We start from the raw sequence: 24,088 nt of genomic DNA, 5'->3' as shown, positions 1-24,088 counted from the left end.
TACCATCTTGCGGGGGCATGATAAGTAGATGAGATTTCCCTAACTGTTTGAGGAAATCTCTCTACTCTGTTGAGGGAAATCCTTTAACCTATTGAGGAAAATTCTCTCTTCTAACCTGTATAAAAAGAAGGGGGATATGTTAATAACAATCAACTTCTTCTATAACTTGTTTATCTATTTATTTTCTAACAATAATGTCTGGAATAAATTACAAACAATTCAAAAACACTTTTCTCAACGAAAAGCACGACTTTTGGTTGCAAGGTTTCAATCATAAAGCAAAAGCAGATAGTAGATACTTGCACAAAAGGAAACAAATGAAAAGAAGGCAATCGAACAAAGAGAGTTTGAGCGAAACCAAAATGAAGGCCACATGAACAGTCGAAATGCCAAAAAAACGCAGTGGCTCCATTCTCCATTCATATGATCGATTCGGAGAGACGAAGGCGTATATAAAAAAAAGTGCAGCGATTTCAGAAAGAAAAGAGAAAAAGTAATTATTGAATAAATCGATGAAATATATAGATATCTCATGTGAACGGAGACATAAAAATAATAATAACGAGCAGAAACAGTTGCTTAGGCTTCAGGGAAAAAGTTTGACCTTTCTTCAGGCAAATGGGTGAGCTGGACCCATGGGCGCGTCATCGGAGGCATAGTCAGATGCATTGGCGACGACGGCATCGGGGTGGTTGCCCATCAGATCGGCGGAGCCTGTGGTCGAGAAGGCGGCCCTGGACCCATGGGCGCGTCATGGGAGGCATAGTCAGATGATGCATTGGCGACGACGGCATCGGGGTGGTTGCCGATCAGATCGGCGGAGCCTGTGGTCGAGAAGGCGGCCCTGGACCCATGGGCGCGTCATCGGAGGCATAATCGGATGCATTGGCGACCACGGCATCGGGGTGGTTGCCGATCAGATCGGCGGAGCCTGTGGTCGAGAAGGCGGCCCTGGACCCATGGGCGCGTCATCGGAGGCATGGTCAGATGCATTGGCGACGACGGCATCGGGGTGGTTGCCGATCAGATCGGCGGAGCCTGTGGTCGAGAAGGCGGCCGCGGAGAAGAGCCCGATGCCCGCCTCACGGGGCTCCGGTTGCTTCCTCGGAAACATCACATCCTTATTTCATATTCTCTCTGTCGCGTTACAAAGCCAAAACATCACTGCGACGCAACACAAGATCCAATTCGAAGAGTATCAGAAACCGAAGAAACGAGAGAAAGCAATGGGTGCAATCTCATCATCATGCTGCTTCATGCGGTGCGACATCACCTTCTTCTGTGGCCGCGACGAGCACTCCACGGCCGACGACATAGGAGACGTGGGCCTCCTACCACTGCGAGGCATGGTTATCCCGATCGAAACCAAGGAACAAAAAACAAAAAGGGGGATCGGAAAACCACCAATCTTGACTCGCCTACGTGTACGATTGAGAAGAGTCGGAGAAGACATTCCGGTGCCACTTTTTCACGAATCTAAACGCAGCTTGTATTGCAGGGCGTAAAGGCTTGCATGTGGGACAGCGACATGCACGTAACAGCCTGCAGGAACTTATATTAAAGATACTGTATTAATTATTTTATAAATTATGATGAATTGAGATCCTCGGTCTAACTTATATATATATATATATATATAGTCATCCATCAAGACATATACACATCTTTGTAATTTCATAACACATAAAGTAGAATACACCAATTATTTATAAGCATATTATTCTAAAAAGTTGGGTGTGTTCATCGAAAGACTTCTTCGTCAACAATGACCTAAGATAACATCGACGGTGCCAAACTGTGCAGCTGCAAGCCAGATTAGCACCAACCATCAGTCCACACACACACACACACATATATATATATATATATATATATATATATATATATATATATATATATATATATATATATATATATAGAGAGAGAGAGAGAGAGAGAGAGAGCGACGTCCATGTTAGTTAGTTAGCGAGCACCTCCCAGATTAGTTCTGGATCGTAGGATGGCAACAGCGCGAACGAACACTCGCCGTCCATTTCGCCTGCCAAGCTCTCTGATGACGCAGGCGCACAAGACGACGACGTCGTCGGTGACGAAACCCTGTTCTTCTTCTTCTTCCTCCTGTTCTTCTCTTCCGCCGACTTCTCCTTCTTGCCAACCGCCGCGTCTCGCATGGCCCCACGGCGCCGCCCGAGGCGCTGGTAGATGGCCTGGATCTTGGAGTCCACGGCCGACTGCAGCGGCCGTAGCCGCTCGGGGCAGTCGCCGGCGTCCTGCAGGGCCGGGAAGTTGAGGCGCGCGTACTCCCCGCGGAGCTTGTAGGCCGCCCGGTCGTACGCGTACGCCGCCGACTCGGGCGAGTAGTAGGTCCCCAGCCAGATCCGCGTCCGGTTCTGCGGCAGCCGGATCTCCGCCACCCACTTCCCCCATTGCCGCTGCCGCACCCCCCGGTAGACCTTCCGCTTCTCCCCCGTCTCCGCCGCTGAGGCGACGGCGTCCTTGGACGCGCCGCAATGGTGGTAATGGGTGCTGAACCTACGGAGGAGCTCCGCCTGGCGATGGTAGACGGAGGAGCCGATGGACAGCGCTGCAGCGGAGCGGGCGGCCCGGAGCGGCGTCGTCCCGCAGAGGAGGATATCCAATGGAGAGGAGGTGAACTCTCGGGGAAATTTCGCCGGCAATGGGGTTTCCAGGGTTCGGTCCACCATGCCGACCATACCTTTGTCTCCTAATCTGCAGTTCCAAGTAAGTGCTTTATCTTCACCTCCAAGAAATTCTTTATCTTCACTCTCGGGGACATGCTTTATCTTCGTCCCGCAGAGGAGGATATCCAGTGGAGAGGAGCTGAACTCTTGGGGAAATGCCGCCGGCGATGGGGTTTCCAGGGTTCGGCCCACCATGCCGCCCATACCTTTGTCTCCTAATCTGCAGTTCCAAGTAAGTGCTTTATCTTCACCTCCAAGAAATAATGTCAATTATGGATTTTGAGTTGCTATTCCAAGAAATTGCAAATGGATTTGCAGTCGTGAAGAAACAGGGAAAGTAGAGCACTATAGAACTCTAAAAGACTCGAGATAGAGAAGACGAGGAAACTATTGGAACAAAACGTAAAATGAAACATTCTTTCAAGAGAACAGAATTATATTTGCGAGTGGAAGAGAGATGATTTCTGATGCTGGAGTAGAAGTGGAGGTGGATATTTATAAGCAGAGAGTTGTCAGATCTCAACTGTAGCTCATTTTCATATTCCCACTATATCCCAAATCCTATGATCTCTGTATTATCACACAAAAGAAATCAAGGAGATTTTGGGCACAGAGGATCTCCCGAAGGAAGAGTGTGGCATAATGTTGGGGATGAGGGGCTCACCTTGTCCAATGGTGGAACAGGGCTTCTGCTTTTGTTCGGCAATTGAAGTTCAAAAGCTAGTTTTTGGGCATTTATTAGGTCCAGCTGTGCTTGATTTCATCAACCTCTGGCTTTGGATTCTGTAGCTTTAATTAGCTTGATTCAGTTGAGCTTACTTTAGCTGAACTTGGTCTCTATAGGATTGTGCTAGCTTGATTCGGTTGAGCTTCCTTTAGCTGAACTTGGTCTCTATAGGATGATGCTACCTAGGTACAAATTTTGCTTTCTTTAATGCATGAAGCTACTGTCAGCTTAGTTTAGCTCAGCTTGGAATCCTATCAAAATGCTACTTTTGCTTCTTCTAGAGCATCAAACTACTGTAAGCTTTGTTTAGCTCAACTTAGTTTCCATATGATCGTAATGAAGAAGCTATCTACTATAAGCTTAGTTTTTTTCATCTTAGATTTTATAGGATCATATGTGATGTTCCCTCTAGTGGAGGAGGGTCCATATGTGAATTTCCTGAATTTATACCTTCACATGACTTGATTGCCCTAAGGATAATGCAGTCATAATTACTAATTCAGTTTGACATCTGTATTTAAAAGGAATCTAAATCAAATGGTAAGAAAATTGCCCCTCAAAAACAAAAAAAAAACAAACTTCAAGAATTTTGTGAATAAAACATGTTGGTCGAACTTCTCCTCTTTGTTTGAATCATCGAAACCCAAACCATGCAACATAAGCTCACAGAGCTTCTTACATTAATAAAGAGTTGCATATGTGGTTATTTCTGCACCTAATCCAGTTATCGTATTGCCCAGCTTTCCAAAAACACAAAACAAACCAAGCCAATAGTAATGCCCAAAAGATTTTTCCTCCCTTATCTCTCAAAAGATGTTTTCTCTCTTTTCTCCCATCTCAATCAGGATGAATTAAAATTCATAGAAAGTTAGAAAAAGGTACTTCTTTTAGAATTGGCTGGTTGAACCATTCAAGCTGATAATAGTTGATGCAACTCGATAATTGTGAGAACAATTTTATTTTTATAAATTACATTTTGATAAAAAGGCAAGTTGTATTTTAATAAGTCTTATCTTTTAGGTGTTGTGGTCTATTATAACCTTGGTGTAGTGGGAATCACACACATAAGCCACATATCCGGCTAGACCACATCACCCAGTAAGATTTCTATATTGATTCAGTTAACTTAAATAATGTGCTCTATTTCCTTTGCATATCTGTCTCAATATTCTCTGACTGAACATGATTTAATGTTGGAATTCTCATAATCTCCAATCGATTAGTTAAGGAATACAAGCTTTCTTCAAAGAATCCAACACCAGTTGGATCGGTACATATCGATCAATTTTATTATGACCAAGAACCAATATAGACAATATACGCTAGTATCGATCGGTATCTGATTTTCTTATTATCTTTTGGTGATACATAACAATACAGATCAGTATATTGTCAGATATACCCATACCGTAGGAGTTTAACCTGTTGCTAAGACTGATATCAAGCAGGATTTAAATCTTTTCTTTCTACCTATTGAAAGTATACAGGACCTTATCATATTGGATGTGGTGTTGCCTCTACTAAGTTTACCATCTGTTACAGTATGAGAAAAACACTTATACTGAGCTTAAAAGTAAATGTTAACCTTTGAGAAAAAGGTTGAATCATCGATTTGTTTGAATGAATCTCACCTTCCCCTGTTTGAGTGGATGAAGTTAGGGATTCACCTCCGAACGGAATGAATGATTCAAGTTGCTTTCCTCCTTTCAACTGTGGGTGAGAATTATTTTCGTTTCTCATGTCGAAATATTTTGGATGGAAAAAAAAATTCATGATTTGATACTACAAGACTCAACCACCTGTTGTTCATTGGTTTAGTGGTCCATGGATGTACTTGTAAACATGTGGTCCAACCGTTTATCACCTCATAATTAGTGGGTGATTGAGATGTGAGGATTACATGAATAAGCTGTTACCGTAAATCTCTGTGCAAGGATATTAATTCTCCTAATTGGAGACAATCTGAACTCGGAACCAATTTGAAAAAAAATAATAATATGAGGTTGCATGTCCTTGTCAGAGTGTTGTTTGTCTCTTTTTTAGGGAAAACAAAGGAAAGGCATAGTCTCCTTTATGCAAGCCAAGATTGAGCTTCCAAGTAGTTGTCTATGTGAAGGAACCTTTTCTGGGCTGTGGCTTGTCACTTCAGTACACTTATCTTTAGACCCTTCAACTCTCACCATTCATCAGAAGCAATTACTACTTTGTATTTGGGGTCTGAGATGATGCAGTTAATCACCAAGTAGATTAAGTGGTTTTATCTTTCTTAAACAAAGCATTAAAGTTTAAGCATCTTTTCTTATGTTGGTACAGTTTCACAGCTGCATCTGAAATGTCCCTCTACCATCGCCTCTTATCATGATCAGTGGTCCATCATCATCTCATGTCAGTCCCATAGGACACCTCTTACATCTCCACATGTGAGGTTCATATGAGTGGAGAATTGCGACCACAGATGAGGTTGATGTAATGGTTGATATCGAGAAGTTGGAGGGACAGTTGGATCTGCAGAAATTGTGAAGGACTTTAAATTGCACGAAGTCATTAGGTCAAGGCATGAGGGATGCATGAAACCGCAAAAGCAGCTTTATATAGGTGACAAATGGTGGCAACAGTATGTAGATGGAGACAATAACTATTGATTCTAGTTCATGAACATAAATTTAACGGAAGCACAAATTCACGCATACACACGACAAAAAATTCAGTTTGTAAGTACTGGACCTTCAGGTTTGGTTTGGATTATACTTTATGCTGTGAATATTATCTCTTCTGTCATATTTATTCTATGACTTGTTTCTATTTTGCTATTTCATTTCACTTCTTACGAAATGACAATATTATTTTTTTCATTTTTCTCAAGAAAATGGATCGGTCATGGTTCCCAGGAGAAAAATGCAGATTCCCATAGCAGACTTGACTGAATTCTTCATGCTGCTACTGCCTTTTGATCACTGTTTAGAGGTCCGTCCTTTGGTAGGATTACTGAGCAAAATATCACTCTCTCTCTCTCAAAATTTTTCCTGTTATGCATGAAGTAACATGCCTAGAAAGAACATGAGGACCAATTTTTTACCTTCTCATCTTAGGATAGCGTATGACTTGTACGATCAAACTACCAAGTCTAGAATCAACAAACCACAAGTCTAGGTAGTTTAAATCATGTCAAGTTAGTTCATTTGAAGGAATTTAATGAGATGGGAATGAATTTTTGTTGTGGGAACATGATTGGTTCATGAACTTCCCATATGTAACAGTGTCAAATCACTCATTTAGTGTTCCATGCACAAGCCATTGCACTTTGGCCTATAAATTGCACTGTGAAAACAGGCATGTAAAAGGCCAAACAACTGAAACCTAAAAAGTAAGGAGTTGGAAAAAATTGAAAGATGAGAAGCTAATTGGCATCTTTGTTGACACGAGGAATCAATTCTTGTGATGTGCTTTCTTATGATGAAACAGGCAAAGTGCTATGGACGCAGAGGATCATAACATGGCATGGATCCATCATGCACTCTGCTTTCATCATGTTGAGCTTCAGCAATTAAGATGAGAATGGGCAACATAGAGCGCATCCACTTGCGTGATGATTGTGCTCTTGATGCAACTAGATTGAGGATGATGCTACAAAGATGCACTGGTGCACCTATATGATGTTAACATAACACTGCACCAATATGATCATGGATGGGCATCCACCACGTTGATACATCAGCACCAAAAGACCAATAATGCAATTTCGACATCTTATGATTTGTATGCACGACAAGCACTTTTCGATATAAAGACATACTTGATTTTTTTGCAGAATTCATCTCGCTGATCTTGATGTGATTTTGGTAGTAGTCTTGCAGAACATCCTCTTCTTTCTTAATAGACCTCTAGATCAGCGGCCAAGGACATTGTTTCAACATATGACCAAAACAGGTTTTACGTTGATCCCTCCTTCCATCCTCCTCCCTCATTTGTTTTGTAAGCCTATTCTAGTTTGAACCTTGATGGCCATGGTTGTCTTGGTGACAATGATGGGCAGCTCATCTTGAAAAGATTCTAGGTATGAATCCTTGTGCAAGTGGTGTTGGAGTACTCTACTTGTAATCACCGATAATTTTTTCCTTAACATATATTAATTACTATAAATGATATATTACTTTCTATATTTGTGTATTATAGTTAAGGAAATGATTAGATTTGGTTTCCTTAATCATATGGATAAGTTAGGAATTCTACTAATCAATTAAATTATTAATTGATTTATTTCCTAATGAGTGATTTGATATTTAGGAAGTAAATAGTTTACATTCCATTTTTTGTGTGTGAACTATAAGAAATAAATATTATATTACTTTTTTTTTTGTGTGAAAGCAAATGTAAAATAAATTAAAAATAAAAATTAAATTATTACATTACCTTTCGGGGAGATCTCATCTTCTCCTATATAAAGGGACTATTCATCCTTCATTCTCTATTAGGCCTAACAATAGGAGGATTAAGGAGATAACTTTCTGGAGAGATGATATCAAAGAAGGGATAATCGAAGAGAGGTAGGATCCTTTCTTTTTAATTAGCTTTGATTTGTGTTTTGAAATCTTGACATTGAGATTGTTACAATTTTATAATGAATGATGATGTTTTAATTTCGAAATTTTATTATTTTTAAATAATAATAATTGATTTGTGATGTTAGATTAATTATTTGATTTGTATTGATCTTTTAAGCTTAAGTGAATTTTAATATTGATTTAATTATTAAAATTTTTATTTAGTATAATAGTTCTAATTTATTTAATTAGTTATATCTATGTTTCAAGAATTATGTGTGAATTTCTGTAATGTAATTAGTTTTAGATCATGAATTTAAATGTTTAATTAATGTATTTGAGTAATTATTTAATAATTTTAAATATTAAAATCTAATTTGATAAGAGGAGTCTAATTGGGGTCTGACTTGAGTTAATTTGATCGATCAGATCGAATCGACTCAGACCATGTGATCATGTACAACCTAGCTTATGTGATTAAGTACAATCTAGCCCATGTGGTTAGGCATGACCCAATCCATGTGGCTAGGTACGATCTAATCCATATGGCCATGTAGGACCCAACCCATGCGGTAAGGTACGACCCAACCATGTGGTTAGGCATGGACCAGCTCATGTGGCTAGATACAATCCAGTTCATGTGGTCATGTATAACTCAATTCATATGGTAAGGTACGACCTAACCATGTGGCTAAGCATGGGCCAGCTTATGTGGTTAGGTACAACTCAGTCTAGGTGGTCAGATACGACCTCAGCTCATGTGTCTATGATCAATTCGTGAGCCAAGCATGACCTAGTTAAATGGTAAGGCCCAGCCTAACTTATAAGTGAGGCTTAGCCTAGTCCATGAAGTTAAGCCTGCCTAGCTACGCGATTGGTATTAGACATATCGTCGCTCCTTTTATATAGCCCATCGTACCTCAACTCAACCTAGTATTTGGAACAGGTATATGCAATGTATATGACCCGCCCAAGACTCAAGTGGGTTGGTTTGGTTTGGATCAATACTATACGACATAGTCCAATCTCCTTCTCTATTGATTTGAGCTCATTAATTGACGAAATCAAATAGGTTTGATCAGTTAAATCAAATAGGTTTGAGCTCATTAAAACTGGTTCAAACCTATTTGACCTAATCGAGATCAATCAAATCTAATTAGACCGGTTTAGGGTGATTTTAGACCGGTTCCATAATGATTTGATATTGGTTCCGTTAGATCATAATCGAATTGAGTTTGATTTAAGTCAATTAAGCTATTCCAATTAGGGTTTTGATTGATTGAGGACTATTGAGATATTGATATTTAATGCTTTTATGATAGGATGAATTTAAAGGTTTTATCTGAAGATGTCATTTGAAAATGATTATTGGTTTTCTATGTTTATGATATTGATATGATAAGTATTATGTAGTAGATTGACTAGACTAGTAGTTCACATTGGGAGTGCAACCTGTGAAAGGAGCTACGGGCCTATCATAGTGCGGAGCCACCAATGAACATAGTCTAGTAGATTTACATCAAGTATAGTCTCCCATAATATTTAATCATATTGATTTCTTGATGTATGCGTGAGTGATTGAATGAGTGTAAATGAATTATCATGGATGTTTATGTATCCCTACCGAGGGCAGGTATAGTGATTCCCTTCGGGGATTAGCAGGCCGTCAGACGTGATGGTTAGGCGGTTCCTCCATCCACTGTTGGGAGGAACGTGTCCCCACTTGGGCGGGTGAGGGATACCACTCCATCTGCTGTTGGGAGTGCGATATGGATTATCTCCATCCGTTATTGGGAGGAATCCATCCCGTGGAATATGCCTCTCCATCCGCTATTGGGAGAGCGCACCATTGGGTGATGTACGCCTTTGTTATTATGTATGTGTTGCATGTGACTGATGCATGATTTTATTTATTATGCAACAAATTATCATCATTTTTCCGATGCATAAGTTTTATGATGAATAGATATATTTTCATATTGAATTATTGATATTTGTTTATATTTCATGAATATTAAGATTATTTTTATGATTTTTTTGAGGTTCCTACCAGTATGTGTGGTTGTTGATGTGTTTTTATTTTATATTTATTTTCAGAGTAATCTACTATTGTGTAATAGATCTGAAGCTTGGGTGGAAGAGACTTGTGACCTTGTGAATATGTCATTTTTCTAGCTAATATAATATCTACTACGGTAAAGACAATGATTTAAATTCAAAGACGAATAAAAAGAAAAAGAGAGAGTTTATTATGTAAATTATGGATAATAAATTACTGATTTATTATTCTTTTTATAAATTCGGGATGTGACACTACTTGAATAATTATTCAGGTAAAAGATCATCCACTAGATCTGTCTTTTATTTCTTTAAGGTATCTTTCTTTTTCTTCCTGCTTTCTGACCGAGTTTTTATGTGCTTGATGACTATTCCTCGCCTACATTGAGCTTTCCAGGTTGACTGCAAGGTCCTGTAGAAAAAGAAAGGATTCATTTTTTCTTTCATTATGACATATGTCAAAATAATTGGATGGGAGATGACAAAAAGGTATTTGTTCATTGTGATTGAACTTGTAGGTGGATTGTCCTTTCAGAACCTTTCAGTCTTACATTCTCCTACCCTCCAAGCTGTACAGCTAGTTGAATGAAAGATTGATACTGAAAGATTGATTTGGCCTAATTGAATTCAGTAAGTTGGAGGAGCAGGATTAAGGTGGTTTGTCAAGCAAGGATGCAGGCTCATCGCGTATGGTAGGTTCGGGGTCAATGCATGCTCGTTTGCCATTATATTTTTTGACCAATTTAGAGCTACTCAATCTGTGCATTTATGTTTGTCTCGTAATGAAACAGGCGGAGTGACATGAATACGGAGACTCATGACATGGCATCGGATCCACCATCAACTCTGTTTTCATAGTCTTGTGTCCTTGCTGAATCTATATCAAGAATGCTGCTGCAATTTTGTGCTGGTGCACGTATTTGATCATAATGTAGCACTGCACCAATATGATTATGGACGAGCACCGACACTATCCATCAGCACCGATGGACCGGTAATGCAATTTCGACAATCATATGATCTGTATGCATCTCAGGCATTTTCATATGAAAACCCACTTGGTTTCTTCTGCAGCATTCAATAGGATGATGTGATTTTGGTGGTAGCCCATCCTTTTCTTTCTTGGTGCACCTCTAAATCAGCAGCCAGAGTGGAAATGAGCATTCACGCCAGGTTCTACTACCATCTCTCTCTCTCTCTCTCTCTCTCTCTCTCTCACATTTGTTTGTTTGAGGCTCTTCTAGTTTAAAACCTCGATTGGCAATGCTGACAACAGCTCATCTTGAAGAGAATGGTGTCTTGTTGTTGGAGTCAAATAATATGTTCAGGTAAATGATCCTTCACACTTTGTTTCTTTCTTTCCCTCATACGTACGCAAAAGATTAAATGCTGATGCTTAGACTAATACTCACCTCCATAACGACTAATCCTCTACAAAAACAAATAATATATATATATATATATATATTTCTGTTTCTTTCACAATGTCAATGCATCACATTAATTGGGGATATGACAAAACTGTATTGTTTGATGGTGATTGATCTTGCAGGTGAAGTTTAGGGTTTCCACGTAGCCAATGCAAATTCTACGCAAGGTTTGGTAAATAGATAAGGTAGTAAGGATCGTCGTGTCAGAACCTTTCTATTTTTGCATCGCAAGAGTAGCCATCGATCTAACTTAAAGACGGGATAGATAAATATTTTAATTTTTATGATTATTTTTTATTGAATATCAAAAACTCATCACGTTAAATCCCAAGTTTTCTTGGAATGAATCTAAGCAGTGGCCATCGTTGGTGGAGAGGAATCAGTAACCTCGTCCTGAGCTAAGGATGAGATTAATATCGGTAAGAGACGCATGATTGGATTGAGGTGGTCATGGTGTGGAGCACAATTGAGTTTGGCCAATTCTGATCTAACTCGATCTCTATCTTTTTCAAGAAAAAAACTATATTACTAAAATTTGACAAACGAATACATCCTCTGTTTGTGAGATAGAAAGCGAGAAAGTAATGTAAAGAAAAAAAAAAGGTTAAGGTTCATTCTAACCACAAGTTTTTATGGTTTCTTCGTGTCTAAAATAATTTATATATTTTTAAAAATATAGTATATAAGTCTCTACCTTTAAGTCTGAGTTATCATATGTTAAAGTTTGCTTACATGGTATGGTATGTTGACTCATAATAAATTAATAATATAATGATACGTATAATTTAAGTTTAAAAAGGGTTATGGTTTATTTTAATCCATATGGTTTTTGTGAAGGATCATTTAAGCCCCTATAGTTTACTCGTGTCTAAAATAATTTTTATATTTTTAAAAACATAGTATATAAACCTCTTTCGTTAGTTTGAGTTAACGGATGTTAGAGTCGTGGTATACTAATTCGTAATAAATCATTAATATAATAACATGTATAATTTAAGTTTAAAAAGGGGTTAAGATTCATCTTATTGAGAAAAAGGAAGCGGTAGGGGCTATAGTGGCGGACAAAAGTGGAGTGGTAGAGGTAGGAGAGGCTAGAGGTAGAAGTGAGGTAGAGTTGAACCATCACATCGTAGATGATGCAGGCGAGGGCGCAAGAGAGGATGAAGTGAGAGGTGGTGGGGACAAAGATGCTTAGGAGGAGGAAGATGGACTAGGAGACCATTGAGTGCATAACATTGGAGTGGTTGACGCACATCCCCCCTGAGGTAGGGTCGGAAGCTCTTGAGCTCGCCATCAGCGTCGGAGAGGTTGCATGCGTACGACGTCTTACAAGGCAATAGTAGCTCGGTGCTGCTGTTGATGGTCGCTTCCACAATGACGCCTCCTCCCGCCATTAATAATGGTCTCAATTTTTTTAAAACTTAAATTATATATGTCATTATATTAATGGTTTATTGTAAGTTAGCATGTCGCGTAAGCAAACTCTAATGTTTGTTAACTCAGACTTGACGGGAGATATTTATATGCTATGTTATTGAAAACATATGGGTTATTTTAGACATGAATAAATTATAAGGGTTTAAGTGGTCCATGGGTAAAACCATAGGAGTTAAAATTGACCTTAACCTCTTTTTAAACTTAAATTATATGTGTCATTATATTGATAGTTTATTATGAGTTACTATGTCATATAAATAAATTTTAACGTATGTTAACTTAGACTTGACGGGGGGAGCTTATATGCTACGTTTTTAAAAATGTAAGAGTTATTTTAGACACAAATAAATCATAAGAGTTTAAGTGGTCTATGAATAAAACCATAGGGGTTAAAATGGACCTTAATTTTTTTAAAAAAATTTAAATTATACGTATCATTATATTAATAGTTTATTATGAGTTAATATGTCACATAAACAAATTTTAACATTTGTTAACTTAGACTTGATGGGAGGAGCTTATATGTTACGTTTTTAAAAATATAGGGGTTATTTTAGACACAAATAAATCATAAGGACTTAAGTGATTCATGACCAAAATCACATGAGCTAAAATGAATCTTAACTTATATATATATATTTAAATTTTTCATGGAGCGTCAAGTTTTTGCATGATGTCATCCACTTCAATAACGATATTTTGAATTCCTCTCATGTTTGACTCCATCAAAGAAGTCTCATTATATGTATTACTTATCGAATTGTCTTGTAACGAAGATGTTACGAGGAAACCAGCTCCACCTGTTTGAGAATCTGCACAAATAAGTCTTACATGAGCATGAGCTTGAGCTTGAGCTTTGTACCACCGCGTGATGGGTTTTGGTCCACTCACCAAAATAATATTAATTAGGTTTCTTCAGATATGTTGAGAAGTTTATAATTGGTCACAAAAAGGCATATGCATGGATGGCTTTCAAAAGCCCATCACATTCTCCGCTATGCCAAATAGCAAAGAATAAAAGCTTTAATTCTAAGGTATACCAACCAAACTGTTATTGCAAAAGGGCAGTTCAAAGAAATGTGTTGTTCTCCTTCATCTTCTTCACTTCTACAAAAATAACAGTTCATTAAGGATTGATTCTTTTGTGAATTAGAAATCCAGCAAAAAAAGTAGAGTTTGGGTGTGGTAGGAATGTTCCGTAGGCTCATCCACCTTTATTGTTTTGGTATTGGACCCATAGAGGCACATTCCTACCCTTATTGTGATCTACCCTTCAAACAACTTCATCATCGCTAGGAGAGTTATGCAACTCTATCATCTCAATATAAGCAGTGGGAATAGATAGGACCACAAAAATATACCCCATTGTGATGAACATGTTAGATTATGTTGTCCTATTTAATTAAGTAAGATATATTATAGATATTATTAGATTTTGATTATGGTTATTGGCTAATAGAAAAGAAGTCCATATTAAAATAGGATTCTTTAGGAGATAACCTTGATGGAAGGAACTCTCCTAATAACTTATCCTAGACCCTCTGCTCTCGCCTATAAATAGACAGGACCTCTAGGGGCTAAAGATATCATTTGTGCGCATCTGATAGATAGTACCTCTAGGGGTAAGTGCGCATTTGAGTAACATCTCAGCAATTGAGATATTAAGGTTTTTCTCTCCATCTCTCTCTCCCTTAATCCCCTAATCCTGTGAAAAGATAGGAAGAGAGGAGAAGGATCTAGTTCTTTTTGCAGATCCTTGCAGATTGATATTTCAGATCCGACGATGGAGCGCTTATAGATCAGATAAGATTTATTTTTCTGAACAACAAGAAAAAGGTACGTATCGTAATGTAATATTGTTAGATCCAATTTATTTGATTTCAATCTTGGCATAAAAATTTTTTCGCATTATAGATAGCATGATTATAGATTTTATGCTAACAGAACCAACCGTTGCTGATAACACAGATGATGATGATGATGATGTGGAGAACAAAGTTAAATTAAGGTCTTTTACTTAATTGCAAACTAGTCATCGTTCCGATAGAGATAAAGCCTATGAAAAGTTACTTTTCAGTCCTTAATATCTTTGTTTATTTTTTTATTGACCTCACACATGCAGAACAAAGTTACATTCATGCCCTCCAACGCTTTACTTATTTGCAATCAGTCATTGTTTCGATCGAGATAAAGCCTATGAAAAGTTACTTTTCAATCCTCAATATCTTTATTTATTTTTATATTGATTTCATATGTGGAGAACAAAGTTAAATTAAGGTCCTCTAACGCTTTACTTATTTACGATCAATCATCGTTTCGATCGAGATAAAGCCTATGAAAAGTTACATTTCAGTCCTCAATATCTTTGTTTATTTTTATATTAACTTTACATGTGGAGAACAAAGTTACATTCACATCCTCCAACGCTTTACTTATTTACAAATTAGTTATATCGAGAAAAAGCTTATGAAAAATTATTTTTTAGTCCTCAATATATTTATTTATTTTTATATTGACTTCACATGCGGAGAACAAAGTTACATTCACGTCCTCCAATGCTTTACAGTTATTTAAGGAAAGATTGTTGAACTTTTGCGACAAAATTAAACTCCACTTGTTTCACATTTTGTACATCAATGTCCATCAAGAGCTCTTCACATGGGAAATAACCTAGAAAATAATGAAATATTCAAAGAAGAATTAGCACATATCCTTGAAGATGTCGGTACTGATGAAGATTGTTTAGCTAATGAAAATAATGATAAAACCCTTGCTGTCATGAGATGTATCTATCTTAACCACACCAAGATAGAGGAGGATTGGAGACAAACCAATATTTTTCATACCTATATTAAAGTCGGTGATAAGAGTCGTAAGATAATTATTGATGGGGTAGTAGTGCAAATGTCATATCCATAAGAACCCTCCAAAGAATGAACTAAAACTTGAAACACCCTCTTAACCCTATAAGGTAGCATAGGTAAATAAAGTCACTATCCCTTTTAACCAACTTTGTCTAGTTCTCATTAAGTTTTTAACTTATCAAGGATAAGTTTGGTGTGATGTCCTTTCCATGGAAGTTGCTTATATCCTTTTAGGAGGATGACCATGGCTCTTTGACATAGATGTGACCCATTTTTGTCACATAAACACTTATGTATTTAAACATAAGGGAAAAAAGATTATATTAAACCCATATAAGTCAACTAAGGTTAATAAAAGCTCACAAATACCATAAAAGGATAAACCCCGTTGTGTTATAAACAAAAAATCTTTTGAATATGAAAACCAATAAGAGGGGATAATTTATGCTTCTACGACTGAGTAACAATTTATGCTCTTGTGACTAGGTACAAATCACTTGAGGGGTCTCAAGCAAGATCTTTAATTTCGAATAATACCGTCTATATCGGACGGTATTTATTTTTACTTATATATGTATATATATGTATGTATATATATAAATATATATATATATGTATATATATATACACAAATAAAATCATCATGGCCACATATATTGTACAAGGAATCAAACTATATTCATAGAATCCGTAAATCATCGTTTTAAGGTATTATCGAAAACATTTCAGTTGTACATCTGTGCACAATCTTTCAGGCATCATTTATAGCTTAATTTTCTTTTTTACAGAGGACTTCATGAAATAAGAGCACAATTTAAGTGATCTCAGATCAGAAACTATCACTGAAGTCTCTTTGTCAGTCTTGAACTATAGATTTAGTTGTTATAGGAAACATTTTGGTGGTACATCTGCACACCATCTATCAGACATCATTTATAGCTTTTTGCAGGAAAGGATGCCTGTGATGATGTTGTTGCAGAAACCACCCGAACCTGACAGACTTCACCATCAAACAACAATGGTCCATCTCCTTTCGCTCCTGCAACCTTTTGGTTGTCCATCGCTGTTTAGTTTTCAGCAAGGTGGTTTTTGGCTAATATTGGTTTCTCTCTTAAAACACCAAAAGGCTGTATGTATTCCTGTGGATTGTTGTTATCTCAGAGGATTGCCAGTTGTGGTTTATTCGTGTTGTATGCTTGTGGTCGCATGAGTCACACGTCAAAAATGATTCATTCATTCATGACAGATGCCATGTTGTTGACAGCTAACATGTATTAAGATTACTTATACTATCATCTCATACATGTCGTATCTACTTCTCCACAAACAAACAAACAAACAAAAAAAAAGATATTTGATATAGAGAGGGGTCGAATTTATATAAATTTTTACGTACCCTACTTCTCTCATTTTTTATTTTCTATTGAAAAAAAAAATCATGAACTAGATTTATCGTCACAATTATCTATTAGTTTTAGTAAAAAGATCAAATTTATTGATTATTATCAAGAGGCTTTAAATCGTTAGCACAATGAGTTTCTCTTACCACTTGTACTCTCGTCATTGAAAGATATAAAAAGTTATATGGTTAGTTAAGTTCAGAGTATTTAAATCTTTATTTATAGTTTATATTAAAATTTTTTAGTTTTTCTTTATCTCTCCTTGTAACATTGATATTAATTATTTCACCTCTTTTGACTACCATATCAGGAGGTTTTCTCATCACATGCTCATACCATATTAAATGGCTTTCTCTCATCTTATCCTCTATCGAAGCGATACCTAGTTGTTTATGAATAAAAATATTATTTTCCTATCTTTTCTAGTAACCCACACATCCATCTCAACATTCAGATCTCGACAATACAAACTTTATATATATATATATATATATATATATATATATATATATATATATATATATATATATATATATATATATATATATATATATATATATATAATTGCTTAACACTCAGATCGTTATAAAATATTATTGGTCTCAAAATTATCTTATGTAAAGATATCCAATGATCAAACAAGATTCTTAACGCCTCTCACTATTTTAACCATCGTTATAAAATAATTATCGATCTCCCCATTTTGTTGAATAATTGATCTAAAGATATTCATCCATCCAATTTACTTATATTCTCTTGTCTATTTCTAAAATCACTAAAATTATATTATATAAATTTAGTTTTAATCCTACATAATATAAAACCTTTAGTTTCTAAGATATATCTCTATAGCTCAAGTTTATAATTAATTCAACTTAAGCACTCATCAATTAAGATAATCTCATCAACAAATAATATACATTAGCATGCTCTACTATATAACATTTGTAGCTACATTACAATACATATCTCTAATAACATCAATATAGTTGGTAGATATATCAATATAATCTCTAGGAACTCCATCGTAGACTTTCTCTAAATCAATAAAAAACTATATACAAATCTTTCTTTTTCTCCTTACATATTTTTATTAATTATCTTAATAAATAAATAGTTTTGATGGTTGAACTTTTAGGCATAAAACTAAATTAATTTTTAGATATATTTATATCTTATCCGATAACTAAAAATCTCTTTCATTATTTATTATGTATCATTCTAAATCTCATGATTTTTTAAATAAGTTAGTTAACTAAGCTACTCTATTGCCCCTTAAGCTTTTTCAAACATTAATAAGGATACTATCAACCCCACACTTTCTTTAATCTTCTTTAATATATATTTACTTCATTAGTTCTAATTTTATAAATAAATCTATGATTATTAAATCTATCATTATTATTTATTATTAAATATAAGTCCTACATAGAATATTTATTAAATAATTTATAAAAATTATTTTTGAATCTTTCCTTAATCTCATTATTATTAACAAGTATTCTTTGATCTTCAATTTAATGCATCCTATATTACTTAAACCCTTACACTTTCCTTTTCCACTTTTAACAATTCAATATATATATGTTTCATCATCTTTCATACCTAATTTATTATAAAAATTATCATAAGCTTTACATCTTATCATACTAATCATTTTTTAGTCTCTTTTTTAGGTTTTATATCTTTTAATTTATAATTTTATTAATTTTTAAAAAATAATCTTTTAGTAAAAATTATTTTTGAACATTCTTGCACCACCGCCAACTCTTTTTTAACATTACATTTCTACATTTAATTTCACCAAAAATCTTATTTGTAAAGCTCCTACTCATATTTTACATAATCTTTATAAAAATTAAAAATATTTATAATTTTTTAAAAAAACTTTGGATATCCATTTAAATAGATATTTAGAGTGACCATTGGTAAATGCACTACTTCATTTGTCATTGGATAGATAGTGACTAGATCATATAAAAAATATATTATTACTTTTAGAGTCAGATAAATGACATACAAACCATAATATTTATGGAATGATAAAAATGATCTTAGAGGAATATTATTTGGTTCTAAAATATTTTCTATTGGTTTTGATAATGCATCGACAAATACCACTTCTATTCTAGAATTACAAACAGTGTGCCAACCTGCATTTGATTATATATCTGTTTTCATATTAGATGTGCTTGTGAATTAATGTGAACTTAGATCTTTTAAGACTTTCCTTTCTGATTTTATAAGTTAAATGGCAAAAAGCCCAAAATATTTCCTAAGATATTTCTACCGATAAAAATCTACATATGAATTATTTAAAGATTCTTTTGAATATAAATAATTATTATACACTTTTAATTATAAGTAATGCTAAGCAAGTTTGTTTGTTTATATCCTCGACATCAGAATGTGCGTAAAAAAAATTAAAAATTTTAATAATATAACATATAATTTGTCTGATGTTTATCATCTACTGCACATTTTTTTTAATTATTTATATTAATATTTTTAGTGTTTTAGAATAACGGGAACATGATGATGATGATTTATAAATAAGAATAATGGCTACCAAATTAAAATGGATAAAATATTTTCTTGAAATTACACATTTTTATAGAGTTTCCTACTCTAGAATAATAATGGATATGATAAATAACAATATTTTCAATCTTGACCAAAATCATGAGACAAAAATACTAATGACTTTAATGTCGATAGAATTTTAGATGAAATTAAATCGATAGAAGCTCAAGCCTACCTTACCTTGAAAGGTTATGTCAATTCATAACATCTCAAAGGTTTGTCCTCTCCACAGGACCAACATCAAACAGTGAAAAAATTCCATGTAGGTAGATTGCCGCTATCTGCTACTGTGCTGTTCAACATTATCTTACCAGGAACCGCAAGGAGACACAATATCACAACTGCCTAATGTTTTCTAATTAGCTCAATAAGTTACTCAAGAGATGAACTTGAACATCACCCTTCACAGTAGAAGCAGTTTTCGGACGAGTCAATTTAAGTTCAAAGAGCAAATTAACCCCCAAAACTAACACGAGTAGTAAGTAGTCCAAATAAAGTATCATAACTAGTCAAGCTACTTTTAGTATCAAGGAACACAATTTAGCTTCAATCCACCTTAAAATCTCAGATACAAATGCCCAAAAGCATCTGCACTGCAGCATTGACTCACCTGATCAAGAAAAAGACAAAGCTGGAGCGTTACAAAAGCAATTCAAAGTATACAAGAGTCATAACTAGGCAATCAAACTCTCGGCATGTTTAGCAACACAGGCATCTATATGCAGAAAAGTATCGAGTTTTGCAATTTTTCTCGCATAAGCAATCTAAATTCTTGATTTCTTAATTATCCATCTTTCTTCTTGTATGGATCTTTATTTTATGCAAGAACCATGCATCACATATAAGAAATATAGTATGCTTTTGAAACAAATATGTTTTTAAGTGAAAATTATATGCTTATTTATTATGGAAGAGCATACATTAGTTCAACAAGAACAAAGGAATGATGACTCTTTGATGTGAAAATCTCCAGTGTTGACTAGTAAAAATTGTTTAACTTAAACAACTTGGTCTCTTATCGTTTATTTGGATGTAACAATCTTCCCTTCAAATTGATAATTAATGATTTCAGAATGATGCATCCTATATTTTTTTAATACTGTTCTGACAGCTTATGCTCTTAATCAGGCACAATCATTCGTAACCAAGGTAACGTGTAACTGGTTAATGAACATTCAGAGTTGTGATATGGCTATGGATTCACATATCCTGGTTCATGGTAAACGACGGTGGTCAGTCTACATTAACAAAATAACTCACAATCGAGAAAGTTGGTTCACTATTTTAGATCATGAGTCATTGAATCACTGAGATTGATTAGTGCTTGGGCAAGATAATTGGTCTTACCAAGCCAATGATTATAAATTTCAATAGGTAAAACAAGAAATGCACAAAACATAACTGCTTTTATTTAGTGCAATTAACAATTTTGTGCTTTACTAATGAACTCCAGAATAGGAATATCCAAAACAGAATCTAATTATTTTTAGTTATAGTTATTTTATATAATAGTAACAGTTAAGGTGCTAGAGTCTGAACTTTAAAAATTCAAACACAGATGTACAGAATGCAAACATCAAACCCAATGTGGGGTCTAGGCAATGTTCTTGTTTCCAAGACCGGCAATGTGTCCCACTAACAATTTTGTGCTTTATTAATGGACTCTATAATAGGAATATCCAAAATAAAATCTAATCATGCTGCCAGTCGCCAGCAGCAAGCCTACTGCAGCCATCTGCGAGAGCAACAAGGGCAGCAATAGTTTCTATCATTTCTCGCTTTTGCGTCAATGATTTTGACGCAAAAAGCTTCTCCAAAACACAATACACGTAGTTCAAAACCAATCATTTACACGAATAACCTGACTATGATACCACTGTTAGGAATTCTAAAGGCGACATCACATACGCAACGGAAGAACAGAAAACAAAAATCTTAAATTTCCCAAAAGGTGTTCATCATCGTGCGAAGATTGATACGTAAAATTCGTAAAACTGAAAACCACGTGCAAAACATTTGTATTACCTAGGGAGATTGTATATCCTTAAATCCTTACAGATCTGTAAGAGTGGATGATGGAAGTCAAGAGTTCTCCTCTCTAGCGATGATCCACACAGTAGGACTACGACGACGCTCCTCAAAACTCAAGACTTACTATCTGAGGAGGAGAAAGGGGAGAGGGGAATAGGAGGAGACTACTAAGAAGCCCTAGCATATGAGCCTTTAGTTCCTTCCTATTTATAAAGACCCCTAGTTAATCCTAATGGATCATACCCTATTAGGTACTGGATCTTCATCCATTTACCCAAGCCTATTAGATTAATGGGTCTTTACCCAATAATCTTTTATTAGCCTTTATTGGATCTCATCTATGGGATCCAATAATACAGAAGCTTATTGGATATCCAATAAGATAAGGGCTCCAACGGATATCTCATATCTGAATATTTACTCGTCGCAACACTTACCATATGTGTATGACCCTCTAAGCCCAATATCGAGCTGGTTGTGAGTCATATTTATCAGAACTCCTTTTGACACAGTGACTTATTATCTCTATAATAATTCACTCGACTCGACTACGGACGTACTAGACCATTACGCCATAGTCCTCAAACGATACAAGGGAATCCAATCCTTTGAACCTATCTGTCCTTAGTTATCGTATACCTATAATCTATCATCCATCTAATATCCCAGAGACCATGTAGCGAGCATGATGCTATCAGGCCCATACGGTTTCTCCTCGAGTCTCGCTCTAATCGGATTCTCCAAGAGAACTCTTTCTCTCTCAATCTGAATGACATTGACTAAGGATTTATTTGAACAATAACACACAGATTATTTCTCTCATGATATCAAAAGCAAATAATCCTCTATCGACATTAGAATCTGTTTGGAACTTCAAAAGATGTTTCTAATGTTCTACATTAAGCAAGTGACATTTCTCGAAAAGACATTCTCCGTAACAAGAGAACAATAAGAAAATAGAACCAAACAAGTACATTTCTCGAAAAGACATTCTTCATAAAAGGTGACAGTAAAAGCTCACCTCCTCAAATGTTGCTGGGGTACATGAAAACCCTGACCGTTCCACCCTGCAGATACAAAGACGAGGGAAAACCTAAGCAAAAATGTGATCTTTGGAGTACGAATTAACGCAGGGACTCGAGCCTCACCATGGATTTAGGCGGGAGATTGGATTTAAACTTAGCGCGGATGACGCCACTGTTGCCGTGGGGGCGTGCGACCTTACCCCAGATGCACCGGTACCGCGTCCCCTTGGTCTTCGTCTTCGCCTTGTAGATGTACGCCATCCTCTTGCCGCAGTACCAAGCGACTTCCTCCTTGGTGTTCACCCCCTCGATCTGGACCAGCGATGTGTTCTCGTACTGGTTCGACTTCGACCTGATCCATACATCCTCATCAATTCTCACAGAAGAAAAAGAACACAAGTCCAACTAACAACGAGGAACAAATTCGACTCCCGAGAAGAACTCGACTTGCCTCTTGTATCCGAGGATCGTCCCGCGGACGTACAGCCTGCAATCGAGATCAAACGACAGCGCAAGCAATAAGAGATCAACTTGATGAAATCGAAATGGAGAGAAGAAAGAGGATCGGGTTTCGAAGAGCAAATCGGATTGCACCTGACGCGCTCGCCTTGCCGCCCCTTCACCATCTCCGCCGATGAGGGTGCCCGCGACCGATGCGCCGACTAAGAGCAGCCAACCCCAACTGCGGGAAACCCTAATGGCTGTTTCGGAGATGGGGGTGTTAAATATGACAGCCACCAGCAAAGATCAACGGATCGGACGGTCGTGGTTGCGTCTCGAATGATGCGGGCTTCTTCTGATGGGCCCATTTATGCGTGCTGAAGGGGGGGAGAGTTATAAAATTCCATATTTACCCTTAACTTTTGTATTCGTCCTTCTAAATACAACACGATTATGAATAATTAGTTTAGATGAGAAAAAACATACAAATCTGAAATATCTCTCATCAATTTGTATTAGATTGATATATTTTCAAGGATATCAATATGAATTAGTTTTTTTAACCTTTAATTATGAATATATATATATATAATTATATTCTTATGGAAGAAATGTGGATCTATAGATATATCATTCCGGCTAAGATTAATATCTCCCAAAACAAAGGTGAAGGGGAACAAAATAAAAGATAAAAAAAATATACGATCACCACCAACCATAAGGTAGGTGGGACTTTTATACTTATTAGGAAAAAGAAAATTTTCATCACTTACTATAGTCTCAACCTAGTTTGCAACCTAGTTTGTTCATAATTTAATTCTTCTTTTGATCAATTCAACCTATGATGAA

The 24,088-nt window shown here is 36.0% G+C and overlaps 2 protein-coding genes across 2 annotated transcripts; both read right to left on the bottom strand.

Annotated features, from left to right (window-relative positions):
- Positions 1-1,922: 1,922 nt before the first annotated feature.
- On the bottom strand, positions 1,923-4,511 carry LOC135581057 (ethylene-responsive transcription factor ERF061-like). Its single transcript, XM_018824342.2, has one exon. The coding sequence runs from the start codon at positions 2,904-2,906 to the stop codon at positions 1,959-1,961; it is 948 nt and encodes a 315-aa protein (XP_018679887.2). The 5' UTR covers positions 2,907-4,511; the 3' UTR covers positions 1,923-1,958.
- Positions 4,512-20,077: 15,566 nt separating this feature from the next.
- On the bottom strand, positions 20,078-23,515 carry LOC135599183 (large ribosomal subunit protein eL33w-like). The gene is made up of 5 exons (XM_065094029.1): positions 23,393-23,515; positions 23,250-23,285; positions 22,922-23,150; positions 22,795-22,840; positions 20,078-20,352 (listed from the first exon to the last, which is right to left on the bottom strand). Exons 1-4 carry the CDS (start codon positions 23,422-23,424, stop codon positions 22,799-22,801), a joined length of 339 nt encoding a protein of 112 aa, XP_064950101.1. The 5' UTR covers positions 23,425-23,515; the 3' UTR covers positions 20,078-20,352; positions 22,795-22,798.
- Positions 23,516-24,088: the final 573 nt, after the last annotated feature.

The sequence above is a fragment of the Musa acuminata genome, chromosome BXJ2-1 (genome assembly GCF_036884655.1).
Source record: "Musa acuminata AAA Group cultivar baxijiao chromosome BXJ2-1, Cavendish_Baxijiao_AAA, whole genome shotgun sequence".
NCBI classification, from domain to species: domain Eukaryota; kingdom Viridiplantae; phylum Streptophyta; class Magnoliopsida; order Zingiberales; family Musaceae; genus Musa; species Musa acuminata.
The sequence above is the reverse complement of the archived record's forward strand: the minus strand, read 5'-3'. Positions and strand labels throughout refer to the sequence as shown.

What these genes read in the sequence shown, in the direction of transcription:
- LOC135599183 (XM_065094029.1), bottom strand. Translation starts at nt 23,424, where the DNA reads ATGGTGAAGGGGCGGCAAGGCGAGCGCGTCAG. An exon ending in CGGCAAGGCGAGCGCGTCAG is followed by an intron (nt 23,286 to 23,392) that starts GTGCAATCCGAT and finishes TCTCGATTGCAG; the next exon opens with GCTGTACGTCCGCGGGACGA. An exon ending in ATCTCCCGCCTAAATCCATG is followed by an intron (nt 22,841 to 22,921) that starts GTGAGGCTCGAG and finishes TTGTATCTGCAG; the next exon opens with GGTGGAACGGTCAGGGTTTT.
- LOC135581057 (XM_018824342.2), bottom strand. Translation starts at nt 2,906, where the DNA reads ATGGGCGGCATGGTGGGCCGAACCCTGGAAACCCCATCGCCGGCGGCA.